General features: G+C 36.5%; 1 protein-coding gene across 2 annotated transcripts; it reads left to right on the forward strand.

The window, feature by feature from the left end:
- The first annotated feature begins 1,478 nt into the window (after positions 1–1,478).
- On the forward strand, positions 1,479–10,610 carry LOC142636277 (AT-rich interactive domain-containing protein 4-like). Of its 2 annotated transcripts, none has more exons than XM_075810438.1 (17): positions 1,479–2,254; positions 2,328–2,705; positions 2,897–3,085; positions 3,764–3,817; positions 3,963–4,051; positions 4,963–5,239; positions 5,387–5,443; positions 5,742–5,773; positions 6,022–6,157; positions 6,243–6,416; positions 7,729–8,346; positions 8,820–8,957; positions 9,030–9,128; positions 9,580–9,680; positions 9,785–9,875; positions 10,082–10,203; positions 10,359–10,610. In XM_075810438.1, the coding sequence occupies exons 2-17, from the start codon at positions 2,553–2,555 to the stop codon at positions 10,405–10,407; spliced, it is 2,379 nt and encodes a 792-aa protein (XP_075666553.1). In that variant the 5' UTR covers positions 1,479–2,254; positions 2,328–2,552; the 3' UTR covers positions 10,408–10,610. The 2 variants fall into 2 exon arrangements, with proteins under 2 accessions (XP_075666553.1, XP_075666554.1); XM_075810439.1 differs by having other exon boundaries at positions 2,405–2,705.
- The last annotated feature ends 262 nt before the right edge of the window (positions 10,611–10,872 follow it).

The following is a 10,872-nucleotide window of genomic DNA, read 5'->3' on the forward strand; positions in this document are numbered from 1 at the left end:
CCTGGGTGTGACCTAATGGCACCCTACCCGCTAGGTCTAGGCTTGTAGGAGTAGGGGATCTTGACGAGTCATAACTATGCACCTAATTCTATCAAGAACGCTAGTGAGCATGAGCCAAGAGCATGAAGTTTTTTCTCGGATGCTTCCCATTGTGAGATTTGAACCCTGGACCTCCACCTCCCAAACCCTTGAGATGAGCTCATGACCACAAGAGCAACCACCTTTGGCGGTTGATCATTGTGATTTATTATAAAGTTAAGACACCAATTGATATTTTGGTTAGGTGGGATCTGTACTTAGGTCTCTTATTCAATAACTAAAAAAAAAATTATTAGTAGCAAGAGCAATATTGAGTATCAACACAAAAAAATGTTGAGCACAAAATGAAATTTTCCCAAAATTAAAGATCAAAAAGCATATTTAAGCCTTTATTTAAATCTCATCTTACCCATAATGTTGTTTATCAAATGAAGTTGTGGTACACAAAGAGGACAAGCCAATGGAAATGCAATCACTAAGAACCACTAACCCTTTAGTTTAACCTTGGTCTCAATTTGATTTCATGCTAACATCCACAAAACTTATGTATAATAAACTGAGTTTTCTAACTAAAAAGGCAGTTTAATCCTGCTTGAGATATAAACATGCTTACTAATCTCTTTGACAACACCATAACATTTTGTAGATCCCTTTCTCCTATTAAGTTGCTCCAGACAAGCTCATATGGACTCCAAACTCACATGGTAATTTCACAGTGAAGTCATCATATCTTTTAGGCCAATCCCCAATTTTACATGACTTGGGTTCTATATCAAAACATGAGTGAGAATATATATATATGGAAGCTGATGCTTTGAAAAATTGCTAGGGACATTCTCCCAACCAAAGACACACTCAACAAAAGGAGGCCTCAAGCAGACATGTCCTGTGTCCTCTGTAATCAAGCAATGGAATCGGTCAACCACTTCTTTGTCTCATGCCCATATACAACCATATCATTCGGTCTCTCTCCATCGCCTATCCTAGTTATTAAGTTTTAATTTTTTTTTAAAGTACAAAGGATATACGAAGAAAATGTAATTCAATAATAAATTTGTCAAAATTCATCTTCAATAAAGAGATATTAAGTAAAATTGTAGTCTTATACTATAACAAATTTATAAATAAATCAAAAAAAAAAAAAGGAAAAAAAAAAGCCTACACTGTGTACAAAGAACACCTTTCCTACTCTTTTCCAGGAATTTTTTGTGCTTCAAGGCCGAGTAACGTTTTCATTAGTTTAATGAACTGGAGCTTCGAACTAAACGGAACAAGCCTCACGTACCCAAACCAAGATCAAAAAAAGGAAAAGAAGAAAATCCATAAAATAAAATAAAAAGTTTAAAAATAAAACAAACACTTTTACCAAAAGAAAAGAAACATAAAGAGGACTATGACAACCAGTAGTAAAAACTAGTAAAAAAAAAAACCAATCCTTGAGCATTTGTTTTGACTTTTTAATCTATCGAAATCTATTGGAGCACTGACAACGTTGTTGTTGTTGCTGCTGCTGTTAAATTCACCTAGTCCGAATCTAATGGTCACCAAACTATGATGCAAATTATCCCAAAAAACTTTATAGTACTATTCGTTTGGTTCAATTCCTTATAAGAAAAAAAAACACAACCTTGTTTTTTCTATTAGTATTTGTTTAATTATTGTTCACACATATACGAGTTTGGATTCTTGTGTTCTGTTGTTTCCAATCAGAACTTTTTTTTTTTTTATAACTTTTATCACTTCTCTCTCTCCTTATTTTTCCTAGATTTGACGTTTGACCTGAGGTTAGATATATAAAATATAATCTGTTTTTTTGGTGAATATGTGCATTTGATTTTGTGTTTTTTTTTTTTTTTTTATTTCAAGAAGTTGTTTTTAATTGTTATATATAGTTTCTCTTTTGAAATAAAATAATTGGGGGATATGAGAATTAAGGGACTAGGGTTACCTTTTCTTACTTTACTTCTCTATTGGGGTGCCTGTTTATGATTTCATAAGCTGCGGGCTCACTTGGGTCGTCGATTTTTTCTTGATTTTCTCATCTGGGTTGTTCAAAGTTCCTTGATTTCCCATCTGGGTCGGTGAGTTTTTCTGCTTTTATTGTCTGAAGCAGCGTGTTTTCTCATCTGGGTCTTGCCTGTTTTTCTTCTTATCTTAGCAGCTTTCGACATTGAATTTCTGGGCTTTTTTTTCCTCTTTTGATTGAATCAGAGAGGTAAAGTTGATTGATTTCCTTCTTATATTCTGTTACCAGTGTTTGAGGTCTTCGATTTTGGCTTTTTTTCCAGAGTTTTGGCTGGGGGATGTGTTGTACACTTCTTTCATTGTTTGATAGAAGGAAGAATTAAGTTAGAAAATTGATCAGGTTTGGTAGAAATTGGTGCAGCAGTTAAGGGGTTTTCAATCCCAGGGGGGGGATGCTATGATTTTTGGGCTGTAACTTTTCTGTATCCAGCATCTGGGGCTTTGTTGGGAAAGAAAGTGAGGTGTTTCTACTCTCTGGGAATTGTTAAATGATGTTTCATTCACAAGGGGCTTCAAAACACGCTTGTAGTCTTCTTGCTGTCACCAGTGACAAAAATTTTGAAGATAAACTCAAGAAGGATGTTTTGGAAGATAAGCCGAGATATCCCTTTCCAGAATTGGTGTCCTCTGGACGTTTGGAGGTGCAGTAATCTATTTTTGGTTGTAAATTTCCTGTAATGAATATTAGATTGTACTAAAGAGTATAGGCATTTATGGGTTCAATGCGAAAATTGTTATGGATTAAATTATAAGAAATTTTTTATGGTTCCCAGTTCCTAGTTCATTGTTGGCTTCTTTTACTATAGTTATATTTATCCCTCTCTGACTGCAGGTTCAGACTCTGAACAATCCAAGCAAAGACGAGTTATGTAAGACTCTGGAATCATATAAGCCGAGCATTGTGTACTTGCAAGGAGAGCAGCTTGAGAATGATGAAGTTGGGCCTCTGGCGTTTGGAGGTGTTGGTGTGTCCACCCCGGACGCTATATCTGAGATCTTTGCTACCACATTGCCTACTGCTGTATGTGATACATCTAAGTTGAACATGTTTTTGTGGTTTAGATCATTCCATTGTCTTACCACTCCCCGTTATGGTGGGTGGGGTAGGGGTTGCATCTATTTCTGAATTCATGTTCTTTACTATCTCGTTTGCTGCTAATTGGATTGCTACATGCATCTCCACCTTTTACTTTCCTATGTGTTTGTTCTTTTTATTTTTATTTTTTAAATCTTCCAGTGTTTATTTTTTATGCTTATAGCACTTGCACAATAGAATCCTTAAATATTGGAACATATGGTCAATAGCGTCAGTGTGGTAAAAAAAAGGGAAGGTGAGTGAGTATAGAGACAAAAAATAAGAGGTTTAAAATTTCACTAATGTTTCCTAATCAACTGAATTGAACATATATTTAACAATAAAGAGATATGGATTCAGCATGTGTTAGTTATTTTGGTAGAAAATTAACATTTAGTAAGAAATCAGCAAGGATTCTGTAATGTAGATGAAATTTGTAAACAAGTTCATCATAGCTTGTGCGGTTCTGCATGGTCTTATGTAGCTTAGTCCCATGAACCCCAACTGTTCTCCACCTTTTGTTAATAATGTGTTATGTGGCTGAGCATTTGTTTCCTTTGATATGGTGAAGGTGCATTACTACATTTGGCATTTGATCTGATTTGATTTCAAATGTGTGTGCAGGTTTATTTGGAAATCCCAAATGGAGAAAAGTTAGCAGAGGCACTTCACACAAAGGTGACTTTCGAAAAGATTTCTAAGCATGCCTTATTGTGTTTACAGTTCATTATTATATTAAAACATTGAAAGCTTGTGTTTGCAATGGTTTAATGTAATCTTTCAAGGAAAAATTTAATTCGATTGATATGCTTTATTGTTTCAGGGGATTCCCTATGTGATATATTGGAGGAATGCAATTTCTTGTTATGCTGCTTGCCATTTTCGTCACGCATTATTTTCAGTTGTACAGAGGTATATTATCTCTTACCAAAGTGCATGTCGTGGCTTTTACTTTATTTTGGAATGTTCTGTGAATGAATAGTGCATAGTTGAGCTTTAGATAAATGATGGGCTAAGAATTGGAATCTTGGATAATTTACGTTCGTACATGCATACGTAAAAAAGAGTCACTTTATTGTCTTCCATTAATTTGGAATGCCATATAGGAGTTCAATCAATCGGGTGGTGGTCTGCAATTTTTGAGACCCTAGTGACTAAATAACCTAGTCTATGAACAGTTATTTCTCTCTGCACGTTTGGAGGCAAGATAAATCATCTCATTTTGGAGCAAAGCTACTCTCTCTCTCTCTCTCTCTGATTAAGGGTCAGATTATATGCATTAGCTTTTCTGCGTCTATATGCACACATGTCGAAACATGTTTTATTGGTTGATAAAATGGTATAATGATAACCAGAAACTTTTTATGTTTGGATCTTTTAGTTATCTATTTTGGATTGTTGGCTGAATGGATCAATGGTATTTTGATTGAGCTGTTGATGCTTGTCTAGATCTATGAGCTTGCCCTTGTGACCTCTCAATGTGGTAGTTTGGCACACAGCATTACATGGTATCCATAGCATGCTTCTTTTGAGCGAAACCCTAATAAATAAAATCTATTTATGGATATTACCAAGTGGTCTTACAAGCACATAGGAAGTTAGATCAGGGACCCTGTTGCATGGAGGATTACACTTACAGGGTACCCAGATCCCTGGCCCTCAACAATGGTGCACATGGGCTGCTGCTGCCTCTGTATCTCTCTTTTTAAAATTTTTTTTTTTTCCTGGTGGGACAAAAACTTGGGGAGGGGGGAGTCTTGGAGTGCTAAAATTATATGAGCTTGAGATGGCATTTAATCTTTATCTCTTTTGTTGGATTGCAGTTCATCTACTCATACATGGGATGCTTTCCAACTTGCGCGTGCTTCCTTTAGACTTTATTGTGTACGAAATAGTCAAGTTCTTCCCGCTAACAGCCATAAAGTTAATGATGAGCTGGGGCCATGCCTTCTAGGGGACCGTTTGAAAATCAATGTTGACCCTCCTGAGGTAGATGCAGAGGAAGATGATGAAAGTTCTTTAGGTACTTTGCCTGCTATAAGGATACATGATGATGATGTGAGCTTGAGGTTTCTTGTTTGTGGAGTGCCATCCTCATTGGTAAGCTGGAATTGATTTCTCTTTACTGGTCGTTATCTGATGGTTCTTGAGGAACATATGCACCTAATTTCATGGTTAGACAAACACAGTCATCCTCCCACATTTATATTTTGTTGGTAGTTTTCTTATGGACAGATTTCTTTTCAGGATTCGTGCTTGTTAGAATCATTGGAAGATGGCCTCAATGCCCTCTTGAACATTGAAGTAAGTTCAATGAGGATTGTCTGCAATTATTCTTCAATTAACTTGAGCTTATGTTTCTATTTTTACTCTACATCCAGTTATATAGTAATGTCTTCTCATGCATGTTCTTGTCATCCAACTTGGTTTACTTATTAAGTGTTAGTTCTCCTATGAGAAAAGGAAAATAAGGATTATTAATATCATATGCCATTATATTTTTGGTGTTATTGACTTGCGTTTTGTGTCATCTTTTTGGTGTGAGGGATGTTTCAACTTTTCTGTATTGTTATTTCTCATTTTGTGCTTTATGTTGTTTCAGATACGAGGGAGCAAACTTCATGGAAAATTTAGGTATTATTCATCTTGGAAGTTGTTGATATCTATAGTGGATATATTTTTAATGTTACCTAGTTCCTTTTAAATTATTTTGGTTGAATAAGCTGCATGCTTACAAAGAGATGCTTACACCTATGTTTTAACACATCTTCAAGATGATTTGTTCTTTTAAATTACCTGTGTGTTTGAATGATTGTTTGTCTGCATTTATTACCCTGCCTAATAACTTTTTAATATGTCAATTCCTTTATAATGTGGTTCAGTGCCCCTCCTCCGCCACTTCAGGCAGGGACATTTTCTCGTGGCGTTGTGACTATGCGGTGTGATGTAACAACCTGCAGTTGTTCTCACATCTCACTTCTGGTGTCTGGTAGTGCTCAAACTTGCTTTGATGATCAGGTAAGCAACAAGGATTTTTGTGGAAATTCTTTTTTGGTATTGGAGATGTTGAGTTCTAATACTTTTATGATCTATTTATTTTCAGCTCCTGGAGAATCATATTAAGAATGAAATTATTGAGAAGAGCGAACTTGTTCATGCACTGCCTGAAGGTGATGAAAAGAAAATTACATTCTCTGAGCCTCGTAAATCAGCTTCAATTGCTTGTGGGGCAACTGTATTTGAAATTTGCATGAAGGTCCCTACATGGGCTTCTCAGGTATTTCAACTACAGAACTCTCCTTCCTCTAGCCCCTGTTCCCCCCTTGTCATTGTAATATTGTATTTACTTTTTCCCCCTCTTTTCCTCTTATTTTTTGGGCAACTGTAATGAGTTTCTTTGTAAGGGTTGTGCTTTTTCTTGAACACGACCCTGATACAAACCTTATGCTTGATTAATTGAACATCAATTTTCAATGTTGAACTGTCAGTTCACTTGTCAGTGGGGTTCCCTTTGAAAGTGAAAGCATAGCATAAATCAAGTTGCATGTAGTATAATGGCACATAACTACCAAAATTCAGTTGGTGATTTTATCTATGATTTATTTGGGTCTATAAAGTATAAATCTGTGATTTGATTCTGCTAATTAGGGGGAATCTTTATGTGGCTGTAACCTTGGAGCTTGGATTCATTTAATTGCTGGAGATAATGGTTAGAGTAACCTGAATAAATGGCACCTTCCTTTTTGAGAGGCTGTCTAATAATGTTACCTATAAGATTTTTGGATTATCTGGATTCTTGCAGATTCAAAGACCATCTCTTACAATGATTACCTTCAATACTTAGACCTACTCCCTTTTACATTTGTGAAATGAGGAGCCTTGAAGTGGGACTGATTTAATTACAACAGGGTTGATAGCTCTTTATGAGCTCGTTCGTATTGTTTGATTACTTACTATGATTATATGGCTTATAAATATGTAACAACAATCTCTGTTGTACCTAAAAAAAAAAAATATATATATATATATATATTCTTAATTATGCATTTAGTTGTATCAGTCTGTTCTGAACAGCATCCTCCCCCCCCCCCCCCCCCCCGCGGGGGCGCGCGCGCGCACGCTCCCCCTCTGTCTATTGGTGATCCTCCACCTAGAACTTATAAGGGGAGGCGGGTGCCACTTGAGCTAGAGCTCATTGGCACTCTTGAGCATCCTTAGAACGTGTATAAATCAAAATTGCAAATTGGGTGGATTCACTGTTCACCTGTTTGAGCTGGAGTCAGATCTAACCTCTTTTTATACAGTTAGATTGCTGGCATTAGTGCATTATGGTTCATTATAAGATATTCTGAACTAGTGAGCACTGAACAATTTTAAGCCTCAGAGCTTGAGAAAATTATGCATGATTCAGCTTTGAGGCTCAAGTTCTTTGACCATTTGCACCTCTGAATGTATGGAAAGTTACTTGTTCTATGAATCTGAATTTATTTTGTAAAAAGATACTTTATTAAGCACACTTACTTTGCTGTGTTGATTTGGGGCAGCTAACTGGATGTTTATTACTGTGTTTGTTGTGGTTTTATTATCAGGTTTTAAGGCAGCTAGCGCCAGATGTTTCATATCGTAGTTTAGTTGCACTTGGAATTGCAAGCATTCAGGGATTGCCAGTTGCTTCTTTTGAGAAAGATGATGCTGAGCGTCTGCTTTTTTTCTGTTCAAGGCACAGAAAAGATACATTAAGAGACAATTTAATTTTTAGCAGCCCCCCTAGTTGGTTGAGACCACCTGCTCCTAGTCGGAAGAGGTCTGAACCAAGCCAAGGGACTACCCCTGCTTCTCATGATGGCATGTCTATTAAAATTGATGAAGATGACAGAGATTCTAAATTGCGGAATGGGGTTAGCATGCCCTTACTTCCAGCTAGGCAAAGATTGAAGGTTGCCGCAATGAGGCCTATTCCTCATGTTCGTCGCCATAAAATGACACCATTTTCTGGAATGTCTGAGGCAGATGGGCATGATGGAGGCCAAATTAAGGTTACTTTGCCTGTTGTTACCCCTGTAAAGCAAAGTATTGTAGGATCAGCTCCCACAACACAACGAAGATCATATTCAAGCTCATCTCAAGCTAAGCAGATTATTTCCTTGAATCCACTTCCTTTGAAGAAACATGGGTGTGGTAGAAGTCCAATGCAGAATTGCTCCGAGGTGAGTTGTCTAATTATGTTTTATATGACCGGCTATGGTTTTGGCTGCAGATATGGCTGTTTTGGAAATCCATTGTGCCTGTTCTTGCATCATACATTATGATGAAGAAAAGGAAAATATACAAAACAAAATTATACATCCAAATTACAGTTACTTTTGTAGTAAAAAATGGAAGAAAAAGCAAAGCTTTTACTTTTATCAACTTCTTAAATTTGTTCCTTAATCACAGCATTGAATAAGAAAATTAACGCCAAGATGGTTTGATGAACCAATATCAGAATATCTTGCCCATTGGACTCTTCATAACACAGTAACTTTTTGTGGTAAATGTGTTTTTAAAATGAATGAAATGAAACACACGTTAGAAAAGAAATTTTAGTGTTGTGTCCTCAGAAGTTTAACTCAAATCAAAGATGCTTCTAGGTGAGGAGGAGAACTTACTCTACTTGGTTGACATTATAATTTTCTTATAGGAGGAGTTTCTGAAGGATGTGATGCAGTTTCTAATCCTTCGAGGACATACTAGGCTTATTCCCCAAGGTGGGCTTGCTGAGTTCCCAGATGCCATACTTAATGGGAAGCGTCTTGACCTATACAACTTGTACAAAGAGGTGAGTTCATTGAATTTTTCTGGTTAGTGGGAATTAGTACAATTTGTTGCTGAAGAGTTCATGCATTTGTAGGTGGTTACAAGAGGAGGCTTTCATGTCGGCAATGGTATCAACTGGAAAGGGCAGATCTTTTCTAAAATGCATAATTACACAATGACCAATAGAATGACTGTATGTTCTATAATCTTTCTTTGATCTTCTTGATTTTTAGTTCTTTTAGCAATGTTCTTTAATTCTGGTCCTACTATGCCACCTTTGGGGTTTCTTTCTTTCTTTGTTTTGTTTTGTTTTGTTTTTTTTTTTTTTTTTGGGTTGGAGAGAGAGAGAGAGAGAGAGAGAGAGAGAGAGAGAGAGGGGGGGGGGTGTGGAGGGGGGGAGGGGGGCAGGGGAGGAGTGTGTTGGAATTGGAAGAATGGTGAGGGCAAGGAAGGATGGTAAAACGAGTGGGAGGGCATAAATGCTTACTCCACAGGTTCTTAACCATAACTATTTAAATGTTAAGTTGTGACAAGCATATTTCGAATCTACTATGAGGAATAGAGTTATTGTTAATCACAAATACTTGTGAAAAACACATTTATTATAACACCATTTGATTTGGGTAATCTATTTGTTTTGACAGGGTGTTGGTAATACGCTAAAAAGGCATTATGAAACTTACCTTCTAGAATATGAATTGGCTCATGATGATGTCGATGGGGAGTGTTGTTTGTTATGTCATAGGTATGTACTTTTCCCTTTCTCACTCTCTCTGCTGAGATGATAATTAGTAATATCATTGTAAAATAAATGCTTACTTACAATGGAAGTTTACTACTGTTGAGCAGTAGTGCAGCAGGGGATTGGGTGAACTGTGGCATATGTGGTGAGTGGGCCCACTTTGGCTGTGACAGAAGGCAGGGTCTTGGTGCATTTAAGGTATCAGTATTGCAACTCCTGAACTCCATAAGAACCTCTTGGTTGCAAAAACTATTCACCTCATAGCTATTATTCTCTTTGTAGCTTTTTATAATTTATACATGACAGGAGTTTGATTGTACATCGTACATGTGCTGCATTTACCGTACAAACTGGGATTTGTTCTGAAAAATTCATTATTGTAATAATTTGTTTTTAACTTGCAGGATTACGCAAAAACAGATGGGCTAGAATACATATGTCCACATTGTAGCATTACAAATTTCAAGAAGAAACCACAGAAAGTAGGAAATGGAGTTCCTCACGGCTCGATGATATCAAGACCATTGTAATTCATTTTTGCATTCCTTTTTTCGTTCATTGGCTTACCATTTTTGGGGTTTCTTTTTCTTATATCATGTATGAGAGACTCTTAGTTTGCTCGGCTAATGGGGTTGCATGTTCTTATTAAGTTCTCACCCACTTTCATTGCAATTAAATTAGGAGATTATGGGGAAAAGGACAAGGAGTAGAGAAGCATACAAGTCGATAAATAGAGGATAGGTGTCGCAGGCATAGTATTACAAGTAGGAATTTATATTTTCCACTTTTCAGTGGGGTGGATAGGTATTAAGGTAAAGATGCCCTTAATTTAGGCAGGGTGGTTGTAAAATATTTTGATTCTCCTTTGAACATTTGACTGATGTAGCTTAATGACGATGATAAATATATCCATTAAATGATTCCCTGTGTCTAGATTATCTGAAAAGAATAATCTTTATACTAAAGTTGATGTAGTTTATAATGGATATCCCACGGAACTCTGTTTATTGACAAGATGGTGTGATTGACACAAAACAACGAGCCATCCGATGATTGCTAGTTGTTTCTAAATGAAAATACCAACACCCGTTTGAAATATGCCATAAATGACAGTCAATTTTCTTTCATGGTCTAAAGAGACCATGTATTTTTAGGTGAATATCCAGCATCAGTTCGTAATATAGGTTGATTTTTA

Source organism: Castanea sativa, chromosome 5 (genome assembly GCF_040712315.1).
Source record: "Castanea sativa cultivar Marrone di Chiusa Pesio chromosome 5, ASM4071231v1".
NCBI classification, from domain to species: Eukaryota; Viridiplantae; Streptophyta; class Magnoliopsida; order Fagales; family Fagaceae; genus Castanea; species Castanea sativa.

Excerpts from the sequence above, each read along its gene's own strand:
- LOC142636277 (XM_075810438.1), top strand. The coding sequence starts at position 2,553 with ATGATGTTTCATTCACAAGGGGCTTCAAAACACGCTTGTAGTCTTCTT. Across the intron at positions 5,240-5,386 it reads GTGGAGTGCCATCCTCATTG|GATTCGTGCTTGTTAGAATC; the intron begins GTAAGCTGGAAT and ends ATTTCTTTTCAG. Across the intron at positions 6,158-6,242 it reads AAACTTGCTTTGATGATCAG|CTCCTGGAGAATCATATTAA; the intron begins GTAAGCAACAAG and ends ATTTATTTTCAG.